The sequence below is a fragment of the Cervus elaphus genome, chromosome 29, assembly GCF_910594005.1.
Source record: "Cervus elaphus chromosome 29, mCerEla1.1, whole genome shotgun sequence".
Taxonomy (NCBI): domain Eukaryota; kingdom Metazoa; phylum Chordata; class Mammalia; order Artiodactyla; family Cervidae; genus Cervus; species Cervus elaphus.
The window spans coordinates 40952260-40974671 of record NC_057843.1 but is presented as its reverse complement, the minus strand read 5'-3'; the positions used below and the strand labels follow the sequence as shown (position 1 = coordinate 40974671).

The following is a 22412-nucleotide window of genomic DNA, read 5'->3' as shown; positions in this document are numbered from 1 at the left end:
TCCTACAGGATGGACAGTCATTTCTCAAAGCCATCCACTGAACATAATTCCCTCCTCTCAGATAACTCACATGGAAGATGGTCTATCTAATTCAGAAACGACTTAGTCACAGGAACTTTGGACAGTAGGAAGTACAGGTTACCGAGAAGACCTATGGCTCTTTGCTCTTTCTATAGAAACCTACTTTTTAAAAATAGGAAATAGCTGATCAATTAACAACTTATATTTTGACTCTCCTCTGCTCGTTCTTAGGGGAAAGGAGGTGCTAAGACACTAATGAACACTATCATGCAGTTGAGAAAGATCTGCAATCACCCATATATGTTTCAGCACATTGAGGTAAGTCTGCGTTCTCTGTTGTGACCCTGATCCTAATTGTTCAGTTTCTACTAATATTACATTGAAAAAAAAATTTATAATAAAAAAATAAAACAAAGTTAAAACATGTGGAAGTTGAAACTACGGGGTCTGGTAGCTTGATAAGCAGAATTAACGGACATGAGGTTTCTGGTTATGGATTCTCATTGGCACCAGACACTTGGGCATCTGGAATTTTATAGGCAGGAGTTTGAAGTGGTGAGAAAATGCTGTAAACCAGGGCTCATTATATGGGTTCGGGTAAGTACTGTGAATTGCCTCATTATGGTAGGTGCTCTGATATGGAAGACAATGGCAGATACATCCAGCTTCCTCAGAAGGATGCTGTGGAAAAATACTAAAAGAATGGATATATATCCATTGAAGGGAAAGATGTTCCTGAAGTATTTGGTCTGTGAAAATCACTGACTTTAGACTGTTTCTTAGATTTGTATTTTTCCTTCTGGCTTCTTTCATGACGGTGTAAATCCAGGTTTTTTTATCCTGATGCTCTGGTCTCTAGGAAGCTATTTTCAGGGGAGAGGACATTTTCTGCCCTGTTCGCTACATGTGAATGAGTTTCTTAAATTGACAATTTCACCCCAGTAGGAGCCATTGACTTGAGCAGGAAGGAAAAGAAGTCAAAATTGTAGCCTCCACTTTTGAGTGTTGCCTTGGATGTGTACGGTCCTGGCGGCAGTTACTGCCAGTCTGCCGCTTACTTTCCACTACAGAGGAGCAGGAGGCGTGGGGCAGGACCCTGCAGGCTCTGTATTTTCACTGGTTTATTAACAAATAAATAAGTAGAAGGTTCTAGGAGTCTAACTTTCAGAAGCATATTCCTGGGAATGAGACCGACATGTTCTTGACTTTGAAGACTCTCTTTCTTTTTTTTGTCTTCCTTGTTTTTGGTAATCACGCTTGTTAGGTAAGAGTATGTATTGCACCTCTATCCATATCCTGGAGTCCTGTCCCAACTGTAGGATGAAATTAGAATTAACTCCTGACACCGCCGTTGCTTTAGGGACAGGCCTTTTATAGAGTAAAAAGGCCTTGGTTTAAGTAAAATGACAATGGCAACAACTGTAGGGAGGAAGGAGGGCAAGATCCCACCAACAAGCCTACTTAGTACATAGTAGAGTCCATAGAGACACCATAGAGTCCATGGTGTGGGGATGAGTCCATACCCCAGACCACGTTTACCTCGCAAAAACCTGGTGTAAGTCACTTAGCATCTCCAAGCTATAGTGTATTTGACTTCTCATCAGATGGTGATAGATGATAGGGCTGGCAGAAGGATACCTGTTTAAAGAACATACAAAGTGTCTGGTAAACCAGTAATGTGATAAACAGGCCATAAGGTATCAATGTATTAGTGGGGGTTGCTTGTTGGGTTGCATGCATGTGTGCTCAGTCACTTCATCATGTCTGCCTCTTTGGATGGTAGCCCACCAGCCTCCTCTGCCCATGGGGATTCTCCAGGCAAGAATACTGGAGTGGGTTGCTATGCCCTCCCCCAGGGGATCTTCCCAACCCAGGGATTGAACCCACGTCTCCTGTGGCTCCTGCATTATAAGTGGGTTCTTTACCACTGAGTCACCAGGGAAACCCATGTCGGGTTGGAGGAGCTGAAAAAAGGTCTAATGGTGAAAATGATTGGGATGATATCAGGTTAACCTGTCACCCACCATCTTATATTTTCTTAAAACCAATTTTTAGATATTCAGCAAAAATATAGAGGATTTGTTGTTGTTCAGTTGCTCAGTTGTGTCAGACTCTTTGAGATCCCGTGGACTGCAAAACACCAGGCTTCCCTGTACTTCACCATCTCCCAGAGCTTGCTCAAACTCATGTCCATTGAGTCGGTGATGCCATCCAACTAATTCATCCTCTGTCGTCCCCTTCTCCTCCTGTCTTCAATCTTTCCCAGCATCAGGGTCTTTCCCAATGAGTCAGTTCTTTGTATTAGGTGGCCAAAATTTTGTAGCTTCAGCTTCACATCAGTCCTTCCAATGAATATTCAGGATTGAATAAGGATTTGAGGACTTCAGACTTAGGAAAATTAAGTGTCAGTCTTACTTCATTTGTCATACCAAAATGCACCTTTGAAACACACTGGGTCATGTCAGGAACGGGGGGATGGGGGTGTGCCTTCTACCCTCAAGCTTCTCTTTGGAGCATCTGGGAAGTGGGGAGGGGGATCACAGAAGCTAAGCTTAAGTAACATGCCCTCCTTTCCCTGCCTGTTTACATTTTAAGTAGCAGTCCGTAGAAAGACAGACTTTGATTTGCAATTTTTTTAACATGGAAAACTTTCAGGAGGATAATCCTGGAAACAAGACCCACAGTGACTGGCAAAGGTGTCACACTTGTGAAACAGAGATTGTGTGTGCATTTTGCTTTTGTCTTCGTTTTGTTTGCTTCCATGTCCTTTGGTCACACTACCTGATAGTAGAAACCCAGTCTCCCGATTGGGCTCACTGCCTCCCTGGTTATCTTAAAACCAGAGAAATGAAAACAGAGTTTTTAAAATGCTGCTGATACCTGACCGTATAACCATCCACTGATACATACAGATGGAACCTAAAAAATCGAGTCAAGACTGGCCACCTGTAGGGAGGAAAGGCTTGATTCTTGGAGTCAGGTTAGGGTTTTGGGCTGTGATCCATCAGCGTTCATTTTGCCAGCGGGGCAGCATCCGGAGGGGCCGGGGCCCACCATAAATGATGAGCATGTTTGGGAGTGGAGCCCAGAGGGAAAGATCTGGTTCCCTTGGAGGAAAGCTTTGGTGATCCAGGAGGGAAGGGAAGCAGAAAAGGGAGACAGCTGGTGGTTAAGTGAAGGTGTGATGTGCTCTCCTTCCCACAGATGGCCTCCCCTTCCATCAAGTAGGGATATGAAAATCACATGGGGAACAGCTATTTATTTCTTCCACGGAATCAGTGAGGGGGGAAATATGTAGTTAAGTTCTGTATTTTAAAAGTAGATGCCAGTTACCTGAGGGGTGGTGTACATTTAGGGCCTTGTTTATAATGCAGAAAAGCGCAGCGTGGAAGGGATGCTACGACTGCACTAAATTAAGATCTATATACTTAGTACATATGTCATCATCATGACTTTTACTGCTGAACATTTCCACAGTATATTGATGTGTGTATATTAATCCTGATTTGCTTATATTAAGCTCTTCCTCTTATGTAGACTCTAAGCTCCTTGGTGGGTAGATACTTCCCTTATTTCCTTTTTTCTGGATCCCCAGTACCTTCCTACCACAGCCCTGGGCCAGTGAACATTTAATCACTATTTGATAAGTGAACTAACCCTGTCATCTCAGTATGAGAGTCTAGAGCCTTGCCAAAACTTACAGGATATATTTCTGGCAAAGCTATAGTCTGAATTCAAAGGCTTTGAGTTCCTGGTTCTTTCCATAACGGGTATTTTCTTACTTATTATTTTGTTTAATTGCATTCTAGAAATAGGATGACCTCACTAATAGAATAATTATTATGTCAATAATTACAGATCTGTTTTTAAAAATCCTTTTTCTTTTCTCTCTTTTAAAGGAATCCTTTGCTGAACACCTGGGCTATTCAAATGGGGTCATCAATGGGTAAATCCTAATTTTTTTTTTTCTTCCAAAAAATGGTTTGTTGGTCCTGCCTAAGCTTTTCTCCCTAGTGTTTCCTGTCACACACATACATTACTGCCAGCCTCCTCAGCCCACCCTCTCTTCAGCAGAGGGTACAGAAGTTGTTAACCAGAACGATATCAGCATTCTGTTTTACTTTACTGGCATAAATTACTACATGCCTTGAGCAAGTGGCTATTCAGAGGACATAGATCTCCTTTAATAGACTTAACAGTGTTCTAGTGTTCTAAAAACACTGTCAGAGCTTCAGAGGGTTGTTACTTATAACCAACAGTGTAGCTTGAGCTCAAAGAGAATTTAACATATGAGATCTCAAGTCAGTATTTAACATTAATGTGCATGAGAGGAAGATGTCTCATCTGTTATAAACATGTACAACCTTACAGTCATTGGCTGGAGCATGGTCTGTATAAGAAATATTTTTCATTTGGACCTTGAAGAGACACATGCCTGTGACAACAACGAAAGAGTACCTTGCATCAATAGAAAGCCTCTGTTTTGCTTGTTCGGCACCAGGGAGATTTTCTTATTAAGATAAAGGGGTCATTCTTTGATCCCAAGGGCAGACGGTGTCAGTGGACCAAGAACCAGGAATTGGAAGGCACGCAGAACCATTCCCTCCAGGCTCTCTTTCTCTCCGGAGGCTGGGTACACTGCTGCTGCTGTCAGGGTGGCCAGGCTGTGTGTTGAAAACGTGGCCTCAGCGGGTGTTTGAAGGACAGTTCTCAGAGCAGGGAATGGACGTTGAGAAGACCTGCACTTGAAAAATCTATCTGTTCTCTGTGTCATAAAATCACTGCCAGTGTTACATTTCAGTGTTGTAGACTAGAATGCATATACACTGGTGAGTTTTCCCAACAGTATCCCCCTACAACTAAGTTTTCATAATGTAACACACCCCTGTTGATAAAAGAGGAGAGTGGTTTCTTGTAGAGGAAAAAAGCTCTACTTTAGCTCACTAACGTTCTTCTCTATCTGATAGCGCTCTGCCATCATATTTTTTTAATGTGAATTTCTATTTTTTATGTGAATTTCCAGGCGTCCATCTCCTCCCCAATCCATTCTTCACAGTGTACATGGTGATCTCTTAAAAAGATGTTAGCTCTCATGGCCCCCCTGTTTAAAACCCATCAATGGCTTTCCATTTCACTTAAAACTAAAACTAATAGAGCCCTGTAGGATCTGTCTAAACCTCCCCACACCCTCTTCATCTCTGCTGTCATCTCCCAGTGTCCCCCCTCCACTCCTCGACTTACGCATAAGCCACACACACCGTGTTTTTTTCCATTTCTCAGACTCCCCAGGCTCTTTTACTCCTCAGGGCCTTTGCACATACTCTTTCCACTTCCTGGAATCTCTTCCTCTCCACTCCTAGGTCTGCCTTCTTCACCTGGCTGCCTTTTGCTCTTTTATTTCAGGTTTTAGGCTACACTGTTATTTCTTCAGTGGGGTCACCCTTGATGCTCTAAACCAGGAGCTGCCAAATTATTTTCTGCAAAGGGCCAGATCTCAAAATTTTCACTTTTGCTGTCCTAAAAGTCTCAATTGCACCAGCTCGACTTTGCCATTGTAGCTTGAAAGCAGCCAAAGGCAAATATAAATGAGCAAGCCTGGCCATGCTCCAATAAAACTTTATTTACAAAAACAGGCAGCAGCCCAGGGCTGACGTTTGCCACACATTGTTCTTATGTAAAGAAGGTATCTGCTTTTCTTTTTAGTACTTAGCGTAAGTCGTTAATTACCCATTTGGAAAGCAGAGGTTCTGTTTTGCTTATGCACTTGCTCAGTAGTGTGCTTAGCACACAGTAGGTGCTCAGTAAGTATTTCAGTGAATTGCAATGCCCTAAGTTAGTTGTTTTATGAATTTAATAAGTAGAGATTTAAGGAAATGATGTAATATACATGTATGTATGTGTAGGAGGGACAGAGAGAAAGAAAGAGAGTTGAGACAGAGAGTGAATGAGAATGTTTCCTTTTCTTTCCAGAATCTGTCATCATACCTACAGTATATAATGTACTGTTTATGGGTTTTCTACAAATATATTCTATCTTTCCATGAAATACTCTCCACTGCTTTGGAGTGGCTGTGTACTCATCCATTCATTCATTCTGTAGTCATTTTTGCACAAGGCACTGTATGAAAAGCAAAGCTCTCCTGGATCCTTCAAGAAGACAGCAGTAATACTGTCTTCTTGTTTTGCATTTTTGGGTTCAGGGCTGAGCTGTATCGGGCCTCGGGAAAGTTTGAGCTACTTGATCGTATTCTGCCAAAATTGAGAGCGACTAACCACCGCGTGCTGCTTTTCTGCCAGATGACGTCCCTCATGACCATCATGGAGGATTACTTTGCTTTTCGGAACTTCCTTTATCTGCGCCTTGATGGTGAGTGTGTAAGGAATCAGGCTCCACACGCCCTCCAGAGTGCAGGGACATCGGCAACTCAGATCCAGCCTCAGTCAAAAGAGCAGGGGTAAAATTGTTGAAGAATTAGCAGGGTGAGGTCCAGCTTCTCTAGATAGCAGTTTTTATATCCTCCAGCCTAAAATAAGCTGAAATCTTTGCACAGATGTTTTTCCTACATTCAAGCCAATGCAAGTGACTTAAAATCATTTATAAGTACCACAGTTAAACTAAACTAAAATTAAAAAACTCTTCTTGCCTTTGGGCTTGTCTATTCTCTATGCAACACCTCCCCCCCCCCCCCATATAGAATATTTTGATAAACCTTTAGGTTTTACTGTGAAGGCATATTTTAAAGAGATAAAAATTAGGATTCCCTTCTTCAGTAACAGTGTAATAATCCACATAAGATTATATCTATCATTAAAACTTCTCTCATTTTCTAAATAGAAGTATATACATGCTACCTTAAGAGACATGACTTCATTATTTGCTGGATTTTGTGAACTATGCAGAATATTTGCCTGATTTTGAGAATGACATTTAAACACCATGTCCTTAAAAAATTAGTCAAAAAATATGAATGGAAGAAAATATGAATTTAGAGATACTTCCTAAATTGCTGTACGATGTGGATGGCAGCCCTAGTATTTCAGAGATTAGGGATACCAAAATGTTCTTACTATGGCAGGGGGTGACATTTTCCAAGAGTGGTGAATTAGGAGCTGGTTTACAGCCAGGATGGCGTTGAATTCCTGCATGGTGTTTCTAGTACCAATTTTTATCTAATGTAACATTCAAGTTATTGTCAAGTGGGAAATTTAAAGTTTATGTTCCATTAAAAGATGTTTTTATTTTCAACCCAACATTTTCTCACCCTCTTGCTATGAACTGGATACAACTGGGTATATGCCAACCTCGGACCTGCCGTATTTTTTCTTACTTGAATTTTTAAGTGAATTCTCTATATGGTATACTTATGAGGGCATTGTTAACTCTTAAATTAATTATACCCTCTGACAAACTTGATTTTTTAAAGAACTTTACTTCCCTGGTGATTCAGATGGTAAAGAATCTGCCTGTAAAGCAGCAGACCAGGTTCAATCCCTGGGTCAGGAAGATCCCCTAAAGAAGGGAATGGCAACCCACTGCAGTACTCTTGCCTGGAGAATTCCAGGGACAGAGGAGTCTGGTGGGCCGCAGTCCATGGGGTCGCAAAGAGTTGGACACGACTGAGCTACCAACACAGTTCCCTCTCCTTGAAGTGACTGAAAACAGATGGATGGTTAAGTAAGCATTGATTCTGAATTCATGACACAGCTCTGTCAGTCACAGTCTGTCTTTAGGCACGTCTGCCTTGTGTCTCGTCGTCGGGATCAACCTGTTCCTTCGTCCCTCTCTATGAGGGGTAAGTGCAGCCCTCCATCAGCATTCTTCCTCTGAAAGGCAAGCCCGCCTTCACTGCTGCTCAGAGTCGTGAGAGGCCACCAGCTCTGTTTTCCCTGAATAGACAGTCCCTCACAGATGTCCCGCAGAACTATTGTTTACCGCTCTGTGGCCTTTTGACTGGAATCTCAGCTCCCTGAGGACCGTGGCCTTGGAATATTTGAGTCTGGAAAACTGGCAAGAAGTGACTTCCTTGAAACAAATCTTTCTCATGTGTCCTTGCCAGCTTGAGAGAGTATCTTTAATCGTCTGTTGGTTGCTGCCCTTATTTTTATCAGTCATAATAGTCAGAAAAGCTAATGTTTATGGAATGCCTGTTATCAGTACATGTGGGATACCAGGCAAAGCACTTCCTGTGCATTATTTATTTAATTTTCTCAGCAAACAAGGTATAAACACAATCCCCATTTAACAGATGAGAAAACAGAGATTTAGAGAGATGAGTTAACTTGCCGAAGTTTACCCATGAGGCAGATGGTGAAACCAAACTGTAACTTTGATCTCTCTGATTGCACATTAGTTTAGAATCAGTTTTAGTAGATCCAGCAAGATGAATCCCATCTCTGAAAATGCAGGCTGTTTTCCTAGAGACAATATTTTTAAGAATGATTTTGAACTTATTCAACAATTTTTAATTAATTGGAAAATGACCAGACCATTTCAAGAGAATAAGCCACTCACTGATCCTGCTAGCAGAGCAGGTTGGAGGAAAGAAACAAGCAAGTTCATTAAGTGTTACAGATGGCATTCAGAAGGCTTCATGGACTTATAGCTGAAAGAAGCAACAGCCATTTGTTTCAGAGTTAGAGAGAATTCACGGGCAAACAATCAACATACACATGGATAAATGACTTTGGATTTTCATTGCTCAATTTGATGTACCAGATTTTTGACCTCAGGGAAAAAAAAATTTGATGACAGATAAGTAGATTTTTTTTTTCTGGCAAAAATTATGGTTGCATGAATAGATTTAACTACGATTCCATCATAGTCTTTGTTTTCACTGGAAACGATTTTTGAATGAGAGTTAGCAGTAAAGTTAAGTCCCAGAAGACAACATTTTCCAAAAGCAGCTGAAACTAAGTTAAAATGAGTAATCATAAAAGCCTGACAGTGTGTTCCTTTTGGAAAATTTGCAATTTTCAACACAATTGCCTTTATTATTAATTGTATTCTTGGTTATGTTCTGCATCAAAGTCTAAAAGAACTTGGATTTGATACACTTTAAATCCTGTGCCCATATACAAGCAGCATTTCTTAGGCTGACACGGTAGTTTGAATCTCCTTGAGCAGTATGCCAAAGATTGCAGCAAATATCTTGGCTTGGGGAACCTTTGACTAATGGAAATAGTAATCCAGCAAATTCTGAACCTTGTCATAAGAAATGCCATAGCTTTGCATGAGAAGTGACTCAATTGTATCTTTTCCTGGCGTTATAATTTCTCAGGTTCCATGCTGTGTATACAGTTGGTCCCTCATCCCTCAGTATCAAGTCAGGGATTGGTTCCAGGAACCCCACAAATACTAAATCTGCAGATGCTCAAGTCCCTGATATAAACTGGTACAATCTTTACATATAACCTATGCACATCCTCCCATATACTTTATGTATTTTTATAGCATATTCCTTTTAAAAATGTTTTCTTATTTTATTTATTCTTGGCTGTACTGGGTCTTTGTTGCTCTGCATAGGCTTTCTCTAATTGCAGTGAGCGGGGGCTTCTCTTGTTGCAGAGCACGGGCTCTGGGGCACACAGGCTGAGAAGTTGCAGCATGCAGATTCAGTAGCTGTGGCTCACGGGCTTAGTTAACCCAAGACATGTGGAATCTTCCCAGACCATGGATCGAACCTGTGTCTCCTACATTGGCAGGTGGATTCTTAACCCCTGGACCACCAGGGAAGTCCTTTCATATAATTTAAATCATCTTTAGATTACTTATTATACCTAATACAATATAAATGCTGTGTAAATTGTTGCTGGTGCTCAGCTAATTCAAATTATTCTTTGGGGAACTTTATGGTATTTTTAAAAAATTCCAAATACTTTTGATCCACTCTTGGTTGAATCCCTGAATGTTTTGCAACCCAAGGCTACAAAGGGCTGACTATACCATTAACTCTGGAAATATCTTCTTTCCCCATATTGGAAAATTTTTTATTTGCTTGTTTCTGTGTCTTTTCCTCCTATTTGTGACAGAGGGTGAAATGTGAACCAATAATTTTTTTAAAAAAATCACTGTATCTGGACAGATGATGTAGCAAAAAGGTTTCATGATAGAATGGAACTTGCCTTCCATTGTCATTGTGAGCACACAGTTCACTGTGATCTCAGAACGCTGATTCTGAACCTGAAAGAAAGGACACCATGTAAAAGAAAGAACGATGCCACATTTTTGAAACATTGTTCAACCAAACACATTTTGTGTCCTTCTGTGCAAATCTAAATTCTTTCAGTTCATCATTGAAGGATTTGACCAGGTTGCTCAACTGGAAATCTGATTTAGAAAGTAAAATGAGCTCTAAAGAACATTTCTCCTTTGAATGGGGACACCCACAGGCCCTTGTTTCCAATCTCTGTTTGCTATGTTCAGAAACTACATCCCCTTCCCTGCCACAGGAGAGTACTTAACTCTTTTTATTGATGTGAAAGACAGATTCCCCCCATGTTTGGGAACTTGAACCTCCACATAACTCAGTTCCATTAGCTGGAGTCACTTAAATGTTTTAATCCTCTGAAATAAATTGCTGGTATATTTTCATCCTTAAAGAACACATGTAGAAATAATATTTGTATAGCAGGCAGTTAGGGACTATCAAGTAATATGCATACATATTTCCCAACAGCCTAAGGCCTTTTTTAGAACTCTGCAGCTTTTTCTGGTAAAATATATTCAGATGGAATATCGTAGGGTTTTTTTTTTTTCCTTTTCCCCAATGCAGTTCATGAAATGGCCAGGTGAACACATTACAAACACTTTGTGAGTAAGGGACTGATTTGGAATGCAAATCTGCGGACCTTTGTGCTGTTGTTGTTCAGTAACTAAGTTGTGTCCAATTCTTTGAAACCCCATGGACTGTAGCACGCCAGGCTCCTCTATCCTCCACTGTCTCCTGGAGTTTGCTCAAATTCATGTCCATTGAGTCAGTGATGCCACCCAACCATCTCATCCTCTGTCACCCCTTTCCCCTGCCCTTGATCTTTCCCAGCATCATGGTCTTTTCCAAGAGTTGGCTTTTCGCATCAAGTAGCCAAAGTATTGGAGTTTTAGCATTAGTCCTTCAAATGAATATTCAAGGTTGATTTCCTTTAGGATTGACTGGTTTGATCTCCTTGCTATACAGGGACTCTCAAGAGTTTTCTCTAACACCACAATTTGAAAGCATCAGTTCTTTGGCACTCAGCCTTTGTTATGGTCCAATTCTCACATCCGTACGTAACTACTGGAAAAACCATAGCTTTGACTATATGCACCTTTGTTGGCAAAGTGATGTCTCTGCTTTTTAAGACTCTGTCTACATTTGTCATAGCTTTCCTTCCAGGGAGCAAGCGTCTTTTGTTTTTATGGCTGCAGTTAGCGTCCACAGTGATTTTGGAGCCCAAGAAAATAAAATCTGTCACTGCATCTACTTTTTCCCCTTTGCCTTGAAGTGTTGGGGCTGGATGCCATGATCAAGTTTTTTGACTATTGAGTTTCACACCAGCTTTTTCACTCTCCTTTTCACCTTCATCAAGAGGCTTTTTAGTTCCTCTTCACTTTCTGGCATTAGAGTAGTATCATCCACATATCTGAGGTTATTGATATTTCTACCAGCAATCTTGATTCCAGCTTGTGATTCATCTAGCCCAGCATTTCACATGATGTACTCTGCACAGAAGTTAAATAAGCAGGGTGACAATATATAGCCTTGTCTTACTCCTTTTCCAATTTTGAACCAGTCCATTGTTCAATGTCTGGTTCTAACTGTTGCTTCTTGGCCCACATACAAGTTTCTCAGGAAACAGGTAAGGAGGTCTGGTATTCTCAGCTCTTTAAGAATTCTCCACAGTTTGTTGCGATCCACACAAAGGCTTTAGCATAGTCAAAGAAGCAGGAGTAGATGTTTTTCTGGAACTCCCTTACTTTCTCCATGATCCAACGAATGTTGGCAATTTGATCTCTGGTTCCTCTGTCTTTTCTAAACCCAACTGGTACATATGGAAGTTCCTGGTTCACATACTGCTGATGCCTAGTGTGAAGGATTTTGAGCATAACCTTGCTAGCATGTGAAATGAGTGTGGTTGTATCGTAGTTTAAACATCCTTTGGCATTGCCTTTCTTTGGATTGGAATGAAAACTGACCTTTTCCAGTCCTGTGGGCACTGCTGACTTTTCCAAATTTGCTGACACCTTGAGTGCAGCACTTTGACAGTGTCACCTTTTAGCATTTGAAATACCTCAACTGGAATTCCATCACCTCCACTAGCTTTGCTGGTAGTAATGCTTCCTAAGGCCCACTTGACTTAACACTCCAGAATGTCTGACTCTAGGTGAGTGACCACACCATGGTGGTTATCCCAGTCATTAAGACTTTTTTTGTATAGTTCTTCTGTGTATTCTTATCACCTCTTCTTAATCTCTTCTGCTTCTGTTAAGCTCTTTACCATTTCTGTCCTTTATCATGCTCATCCTTGCATGAAATGTTGCCTTGATATCTCCAGTTTTCTTGAAGAGATCTCTAGTCTTTCCTAGTCTATTGTTTTTCTCTATTTCTTTGTATTGTTCACTTAAGAAGGCCTTCTTATCTCTCCTTGCTCTTCTCTGGAACTCTGTATTCAGTTGAGTGACTACTCTCCCTTTCTTCCTTGCCTTTCATGTCTTTTGTTTCCTTAGCTATTTGTAAAGCTTCCTCAACCACTCTGCCTTCTTACATTTGTTTTTCTTGGGTGTGGTTTTGGTCACCACCTCCTGTACAATGTTATGAACCTCCATCCACAGTTCTTCAGGCGCTCTGTCTATCAGATCTAATCTTTTTGAATCTACTTGTCACTTCCACTGTATAATCATAAGGGATTTGATTTAGGTCATACCTGGATGGCCTAGTGGCTTTCCTTACTTTCTTCAATTTAAGTCTGAATTTTGTAATAAGGCACTTACGATCTGAGCCACAGTCAGCTCCAGGTCTTGTTTTTGCTGACTGTTAATAGAATTTCTCCATCTTCAGCTGCAAAGAACATAATCTGATTTTGGTATTGACCATCTGCTTATGTTTATGTGTACAATCATCTCTTGTATTGTTGGAAAAGAGCGTTTGCTATGACCAGCGTGTTCTCTTGATAAAACCCTGTTAGCTTTTGCCTGCTTCATTTTGTACTCCAGGGCCAAAGTTGGCTGTTATTCTGGGTATCTCTTGACTTCCTACTTTTGCATTCCATTCCCCTATGATGAAAAGGACATGTCTTTTTTTGGTATTAGTTCTAGAAGGTCTTGTAGGTCTTCACAGAACCAGTCAACTTCAGCTTCTTTGGCATCAGTGGTTGGGGTGTAGACTTGGATTACTGTGATGCTGGTGAATGGTTTGCCTTGGAATGAACTGAGGTCATTCTATTGATTTTTTTAGATTGCCCCCAAGTATTGCATTTCGGTCTAAAACCAAACAAAGCAGGAGGTAATACACCTGGCGATGGCTTACCCCATGATGTCTGGTGAGACTCCAAAATACTAAATAAGTAGAGAGTATGAAAACCCAGAATATGTTCTTCATGCCCAGAAGGGAACACTGTATTCTGGGGTTTCATACTCTCTGCTTATTCACTATTTTGGAGTCTCATCAGACACCATGGGTGATCCATTGCCGAATGTATTACCTGCAGCTTTGTTTGTATTTAGTTTATATCCTTTGAACTGAACAGTTCAGAATGTCAGCATGAGAACTGACCCAGAGATTCCTTTTTTTAAAAAATTATTTTGGTTTCAAGTCTTGCTAACGAGTATAAAAATATTCCATTCACATTTTATGTTTTTACTAGCCAGATCATGCTTAGTAGCCATCTGAATGGCAAAATGTAGTAGAAATCAATTTCCTTTTGTTTCCATTCTCTTGGGCATAAACAAGTCCCCACTCTAAAGTCGACTAGCAAAGTAGCTTTAAGCCATTATAATAATCCTTTTAGGCATGTGTGTGTGTGTATTTTTTGTTATTTGGTGTTTTCAAGCATGAAAATAAAACCAAAAAATGTTTTCACCAAGTTTTAGGTTAGCGTGAGAATGTTACAAGATTTCTAAGTTTCACAGATTCCCTATCAGAATATTTAAACTCTTTTCAACATTTTGGAACAATGAGGAGTAGATAAAGCATTCCTTCTTGATTAGAGAAAAGTCTCTTACTATCTCTCTTTTTCTTTTTCCTAATTGCAAGATGTTCAGTTTTCCTTTCAAAAGTGCAAAAAACCTTAGGGGTTTCCTCACCAATACTAAGAGGAGTCTGAGTCTATTTCTCAAGGAAGCAGGCCCTTTTGTCTATCTCTGTGCCATTTTCAGACAGGAGTTAATTGGCAAATTTATTTTTCTCATCCCCTCAGGCACCACCAAGTCTGAAGATCGTGCTGCTTTGCTAAAGAAATTCAACGAACCTGGGTCCCAGTATTTCATTTTCTTGCTGAGTACAAGAGCTGGAGGCCTGGGCTTGAATCTCCAGGCTGCTGATACTGTGGTCATCTTCGACAGCGACTGGAATCCTCATCAGGTATGCATCTCTCTGCCTTTGGTGCCCTAGCCTCCCTCCTCGAGAAGACTGGGGAGGCTTTTGGTTCCCTCATATGCATTTATGGGGCAGAGCACATTCCTAAATAAGTGGACCATGTCTCCAAAGGGAAAACAGTCTAGCATATTCGTATGGTCTGCTTTCTTATATCCCTTGAAACATAGATATTGAGATGTCTTACACATGCCTTTGGTGTGTCTTTGAAGAGTTCAAGGTTGCAGGACAAAAACTCAAGTTTCCCCTTCATTTTAAGCCCCTCCATCCCCCATCTCCTGGGATTGCCACTGAGCAAAGTATATTTGAAAATGAAAGTGTTAGTTGCTCAGTTGTGTCCAACTCTTTGCGACCCCATGGACTGTAACCCACCAGGCTCCTCTGTCCTTGGAATTCTCCATGCAAGAATACTCGAGTGGGTAGCCATTCCCTTCTCCAGGGAGTCTTCCTGACCCAGGGATCGAACCTGGGTCTGCAATGGCAGGCGGATTCTTTACTGTCTGAGCCACCTGATAAAAATGAGTCCTAGAATAAGCTGTAAATAATGTCCCCAAGGTCAAACAATTTGTATATTGTTTTTTTATTCTGAGTGTTTTATTTTAAATCATCATCGAAAAATATTCTATTCTGTACACCTAAAACATTTTAAATCAACTATATTTCAATTTTTTAAAATGCATAGAAATATTCTATGAGCAACTACTAAAAAAACAAATAGAATAGGTCCCTTGTGGCAGTTTCGTCTGGGAGGTAGGCAGTATACCTGCCAATAAGATACTCAGGAGAGCAATATTCAGACTTCCCAGGTGGTGCTAGTGGTAAAGAACCTGCCTGTCAGTGCAGGAGACCTAAGACACGCAGGTTCGATCCCTGGGTCGGGAAAATTCCCTGGAGGAGGGCATGGCAACCTACTCAAGTATTCTTGCCTGGAGAAACCCATAGACAGAGGAGCCTGGTGGGCTGCAGTCCATAGAGTTGCAAAGAGTTGGGAATGAATGAAGTGACTTTGCACACTTCAGAGTGTGCAGAGTGATATTTCTGAGGATTAGATTCATATTGGAACAAATGTGGATTCACAGTAGTAAAGAGGAGAACTGCAGCTCTCACATAGGACGGTGAATTCTGCATCAGCTTAACCTGGACTCCTTCCTATGCAGGTCTCATGGACTACAAATATGCAGAATCATACCATCTCACCAGGTTATTGTGAAGAGGGGATGGAAAAGGCTTACAGAAGTTGTTTTTGTCAGGAAGTGGAGTTCAGATGCATTAGAATTACAAGGGAGCTTTTTAAAAACAGCCATGCCTGTTTGTCATTCCCTGCACCTCACCCTTGATTTTATAGGGTCTTCCCACCTGTCTGGACTTCTCTATACACAAGCTTCTGGGAGATTCAGACACAGACCCCCTCACACAGCTGGGGATCCCTGACTTCAAGAACAAAGCAGTGATTCCAAACCTTTGGGTGGCCACCAGCCTTGACCACTGCATGTGCCCACCAGCCATTCTTTCTAGGTGATGACATTAAAGTCGAGTTCCCTTGGAAATTTTCTGACCCAGAAAAGGGTTACAGGTGACCAGTACATAGTATAATAGTCTTCGGGAGATACTCTTATATACCTTGTATATTTTTATATCCCATATTTCTTTCCAAATCACAGGGAGAATTCTTATTCCCAGGAGAAACCCGCAGTTTTCCTCTTGCCGTGGTGATTCAGTGTCTGTTCCACAAACATTTATTGAAGGGCTGTTACGCCACGGGCACTGAGCGAGGCTCAGTATCTAGGGAAGGATGTGCGATTCCCCTCCTCCCAGGATGCTTAGTCTGCCTGGATGTTTACATCACCCTCGTCACTGCTGCCTAAATCTTCAGTGAGATACTGTAACCTGGGTATAGGTGGATGGAGAGTTCACTAGATTTTATCTTCCAGGATAAACACTTCTGTGGCATCTCAGCTGTTCACCCTCATTGGCACAGTGTTTATGCTAAGAATCCAAGGAAATCTAGTTTCCAGAAATGCTAGTATACCATGAGAAAGGATGCTGGGACATCCATGTGTTTCTGTCTCTCTCTGTCACACACACACTCACATATACACACTTTTATGAACAGTAGCTAAAAATGGAACCCCAGAATAAAAGTAAGTTACATGCATACCTAACAGTTCACAGTGCATGTGAATTGAAACTTGGGCAACAAAACACAGACCCCCCCATTTCCTCTGGTCTAATTTATCCCAAATTCCTCACTCTGGGCCATATGTTTCTGCAGATATTTCTATATCTGCCATAGGCAGATTCACTTCCACCTGATGTGGTTAACTAGACTGACTAGATTTTTTTTTTTCCATGCCTGTCATTTAAACATGGCCATTAATTTGGGCAGACTTTTATTTTTTTAATTTTCAGAGTTCAGTGATCTTAGAGTGATACAGATGAACACTAATTTTTCATTGAAAAGGTAGGAGAACTAACTTTTACTAAACAACAACTCCCTCAGATACTAGGAGGCACTTTGCATACCTCATTTCAGGTAATCCTTGGAGCATTTTATATGTAAAGAAACCCAGGAAGCATAGCCAGGATTCACACCCATGTCTGTCTAAGTTAGGGTTTCAATCCTGGCTTTGGGCTCTTTCAGCCTTGTACACTTGAATAAATGTTACCTCCCCCTCCAAATAAAAGTTGTAGAGTTCTTTTTCCATCTTGACTTCAGCATGTATTGAAGAAACACTTTTTTCCTGTAATTATTCTTTATTGTATTGAATCAAAATTAAGGCACATTGGTGAAAGGGGGTTTATTTGACATAGGTTGAAGATTCTGGCCTTAAAGTTGCTAATTGGAGGCCATTGCTGAAGCCAAAGATAGAATATATGAATGTGAAATTAGCACTAAAACCTTTTGGGGTCACCAGGACTCTTATTTTCCTAACTTCTATGAGAAACACGGGTATTTACTTTATTTTATTCACTTTAACCCGTGGAGCAGGAGCTGTGTTGTCATTACAGAGAGGTCAACAGCACAGGTACTTTGGAGGTCCTTTCTTCAGGCTGTGTTCTTGTCTTCAGATATCATCACACCTAAATCAGTGTGATGGGGTTCCAGATCTCTAAGACCTCAGAAATCCATTCAGTGAATGCAATACTTATCTCTTTGTCATAACATTGATATTTCCCCCCATTTTTGAAATAGAGGCCCACAGGCTTAGCTTGCATAAACTTCTTCAGCCTAGAAATAGTCATTTTTGCTCTTTTGCAAACAGGTCATGTTAAACATACCAAAAAACACCACCACCACCACCAACAACCACCAAGACCTAATGGCAACAAACTCCCAAGGGTTCAAGAACTTGTTCCCCTGTTTGTAGGTGGCCCATGCTCTCCACTTCCTCACCTGTGTCCTAATCTGCTGCCAGCTGGACCTTAGTATTTTATGTTTGATCAGCATCTTCTAGGACAGGCTTAAACTATAACCCAGGGGTAAGTCTGACTGGCCATCTGAGCCTGGACCACAATACAAGCAAAGAATGATTCTCACATTTTTACATATAAAATGTGCAATTGAAAAAGAAAAATGAATATCAGCCTTCAGTAGGAACAGTTGCTCAATGTTTGCTCTTGACCCAGGGAGCCTGGAATATTTACCACTGGGCCCATTCTGGAATCAGTATTCAACCCCTCTTCTAGGAAATAATCGAGGTGGATGGCACAGAACTTGCCCAATTGCCTGCTGCTTGGCCATCCTGGTGAAGATGTGTGGAGAGAGAGGACTGAACTCAGGGCTTGAAAATGAAGTGTAGGGTTTCCTCCCTAGTGACTGTATACATTTGGCTTTTAATAATCTACCCCACTTTCTCCTCTTTGGAAAATAATCTAATTTGGATGAGTCCCAGCTGTCTTCATAGTTTAGCTCTCCCATTCAGATATCTTCTGAGAAAACACTTTTGCCCAATTAGTCATTTAATTGTAAAGGCCCAGCAAAGACAGGTCTCCTGGGCAGGCTTTGGCCTGTTGTGCCTTAGTGCCGCATGAGTGACCAGGAAACTCATCTTGTCAAGATGATGGCCTTATAGCTATGGAGTATCAGCTCTGTGCAAAAAAATTTTTAAAGGTGCCAGGGATGCAGGATACAGGGGACAGACCTTTGCCCTAAAAATGTACATGGGTTTAATGGAGGACACATGGAAACAACTAATTAACATTGCCCCAGAAGCCATTACCTGGACTGAAATAAAAGTGACATGCCAACAAGTTTTTATCATGTGGCCTTAAAATTAGGTAACTCTGCCTCATAGCTTTATGAAGGTTTTTATTGAAAGATTTCATTAAAACCTTATTTTTTTATTAAAAGAGTAATATATATTCAAAGCAGAAAAAAAAATTGCCAAACGACACAAAAGTAAAATGAAGAAAATGTAACAACACCTATAATCTTATCTGTAGATATAAATATTATTGACTTAGTATTTGTCCTTTCTCCCTTTTCTTAGTATAGATAAATATATGCACATAGAGCATAACGTACATACTCATATATAACTTGCAGTTTTCACATATTATAGCTTTGTGTCATTAAGTTTTCTGCAGTATAATTTTAATGTACTATCTCGGCACATATGTTAGAAGACTGTAATTTATTTCATCAGTCTGTTACTGTTGAATGTTTACTTAATTCTGCTTTTTAAAAAAAATTATAAATAATATATAATGCTGAAAGGTGCATCCTTATTGTAAATCTTTGTGCATATGCATGATTATTCCCTTAGGACGCATTTTCAGAGGTGGAATTTCTGAGTTAAGGACCACAATCAATTTGAACACTTTCGATACACAGTGCCAAATTTCTATCCCCCAAATGTTGACTTGTTTACCACTCTGCTAGCTTCCCTTTCATTCCTCCAAACTAAAGGTTGAGTCTTTGATGGTTTGAATTAGATCCCAGAAAATTTGCTACATGGACAATCATTATATGAACAATGTGTGTATATATGTATAATGTATGTGCGTATAATTCAGCAGTATCTTAATCATCATCTTTAACACCTTCGTTTAACCCTGCAACCAGCTCCCCTGGTGGCTCAGATGGTAAAGAATCTGCCTACAATGAGGGAAACCTGGGTTCGATTCCTGGGTTGGGAAGATCCCCTGGAGAAGGGAATGGCAACCCACACCAGTAGTATTGCCAGGAGAATTCCATGGACAGAGGAGCCTGGAGGCCACTGTCCATTGGGTTGCAAAGAGTCAGACAGGGCTGAGCCACCAACACTTTGATTTTCACTTTAACCCTGCAACTTAGGGTTAGTTGTAGTTAATATCCAAGTCGTACTTGTGACATCAAATTTATTTTTATTTTACTTTTTTAGTTAGGGACAAATCTGGTGAACCTAGGGACACATTAAAAACAAACAACAAAAAAACCATCTTGTGACCTGGATTTCAAAACCTGAGATGTATTTCAGTTGGCTTGGGTAATTTGAACTCAGGTTCCCATCTAGCAATGACCTTGAGTTTTTCGAAGGAAGGTGTCTTGTATATTTTACAAATGTAAGCAGAATCTTGCATTAGTAAAGGTGGATTAAGTAACGCTTCCCTGGTTCCCTCTTGGGTGGGCGATGCGGCCGCTCACCCAGACGCACTGGCCCTCAAGCATGCGGTTCTCCCAACAGGACCTGCAGGCGCAGGACCGCGCTCACCGCATTGGCCAGCAAAACGAGGTCCGCGTGCTGAGGCTCTGCACCGTCAACAGCGTGGAGGAGAAGATCCTCGCCGCCGCCAAGTACAAGCTGAATGTGGATCAGAAGGTGATCCAGGCGGGCATGTTTGATCAGAAGTCTTCCAGCCACGAGCGGAGGGCCTTCCTGCAGGCCATACTGGAGCACGAAGAGGAAAATGAGGTACGGCAGAAAGCCGAGTGTGGGAAGTCAGTGACCTTGAGTCTCGCGAGGGTTAACAAGGACCTCTTTGTTCTTTAAAGCATTCCCTGGGCTGGCATTAATTAAAATGAATAAATTAGCTACTATCTTACCCCGATAAATTTCACAGAAAGCCTGTGAAACTTATCCAGGCGAGTGTCTTAAAAGGCTTGGCTAGCGGGTGCTTCCCTGGTTTCCGCCAGAGAGGTGCAACCCACACGCTCGATTGTACTGTGAGTGCTGTCCTCTGTAGGGAAGATGCAGAACTGCAGAAAGGCCTCTTGAAAGAAGCTGCTAGATGAGACTCGACAAAACGGAAGGGTTCCTCCTTGCCTTTTCTCTCTCCGTCCTTCAGAGCCCTTTTTCTATCTTGCTTTTTGATCAGGGATCACAGAACTTCAGTATATTTGTAGCAGAAGCCCTTGCAGCTGTCTTTAGCTCTTTGAGTCACACTTCTACTGGAAAAAGAATGACCTTAACCTCCACTCCAAATTCTCCTGTTAAGAGCTGACCAAAGACTGAGAAAATTACTGACAAAAAGAAATCTCTTTTTATTTGCCAACATTGTTCCAAGAATGCATCGATTTTGTTTCTCTCAGGGAATCTTTGGGTAGCTGTGTTTTTTAAGATTGCTAGTCTTAGTCAGTTGTTTCTAAATTTTCATTCCCAAATGGTTTGAAAAAGTTAAGAGATATAGTACTTATGTAATCTAGAAGACTATACAAAATACCAGCATCAGTCCTTATCATAAGATTGACTTGGGATGGACAGATTTGGTTTGGTGTGCCCAGGTTTATAAATGGAAAAATGGATTTGTCTTACATATTCATGTGGAATACTATTTTCATTGCATATATTAGATATACAGTTAACCTTTAAACAACACAGTTTGAACTGTGTGGGTCCACTTATATGCCGATGTTTTTCCATACTAAATACTACAGCACTACATGGGTCTGTAGTTGGTTGAATCTGGGGATGCAGAGGAATCATGGATCCGAAGGGCTCCCTATAAAATATACATGGACTAACCACAGTTGTCCAAGGTCAACTGTAGTTTGATTTTGCCTTAAGTATAATGTTTTTTAAATCTTCTATAAATTATAAGCCAGATTCTTTGAAAAATCTCATTTACTTTTTTGTTTCTGAAATAAGTTGAAATGTGAAGTAGTTCTTGATATTTAAAAGAATCCTGAAATGAATCTTTTTGCAAATTGAAGAGCACTTTTCTATTATGCCTCTTCACTTGTCAGTCTTACATATTTGATTAGTTATCTGTTAGACTAAAATAATGAAAATGCATATGTACGTACATTCACACATATTTTTAAAATTTTGATCTTAAGTAATTTGCTACATTTGATTGTAGGAATTGAATGTATGATACAAATTTGATTCTCAAAATTGAATATTTGATGCAGATTTAGAATCAGGTTGTCAGGTGATTTTTTGTTGTTTACACATTTGGAAATATAAAAAATAGAATAATAGGCAGAGTTGATATTCAGCTAGGAGTCTCCATGACATTTTTGCTTGTTTTCTTTTATGTAGGCCTTGTGGAAATAACCCTGACCTGCGTTAGCTGGAATCTAGTGTTGCCTGTAGCTTTGCAACCTTCTGAGACCTTAGGGAGATGTTGACTTCTCCTAGTCCTCAGGGCCCTTGCAGGACATTTGGTCCTGTCCAAAACATCCGTTAAGACATTTGATCTATAAGACATATGGTCTACACCAAAAGCTCTTTGATATTTGTCCAAAACCACTTGGCAGGGACCAAATATGCTCATGGATGTTGTGGACAGGACCAAAGTTCAAGAACCTTTTGGTTCTTATGGACATTTTGGACAGGACCAAAGGTCTGCTCACCCTGAGGGCCACCAGGTGGAGCCTTCAGCAGAATCTGATGCCAGTTG

General features: G+C 40.7%; 1 protein-coding gene across 4 annotated transcripts in view; it reads left to right on the top strand.

Annotated features, from left to right (window-relative positions):
- The window catches only part of SMARCA2 (SWI/SNF related, matrix associated, actin dependent regulator of chromatin, subfamily a, member 2), a 175166-nt gene that overhangs the window by 82066 nt on the left and 70688 nt on the right, over positions 1–22412 (top strand). For all 4 annotated transcript variants that reach the window (XM_043891441.1, XM_043891442.1, XM_043891443.1 and 1 more), the window contains exons 21-25: positions 253–339; positions 3921–3967; positions 6222–6388; positions 14413–14576; positions 20255–20482. In XM_043891441.1, coding sequence (XP_043747376.1) covers positions 253–339; positions 3921–3967; positions 6222–6388; positions 14413–14576; positions 20255–20482 — 693 coding nt within the window. The remainder of the gene's footprint in view (positions 1–252; positions 340–3920; positions 3968–6221; positions 6389–14412; positions 14577–20254; positions 20483–22412) is intronic.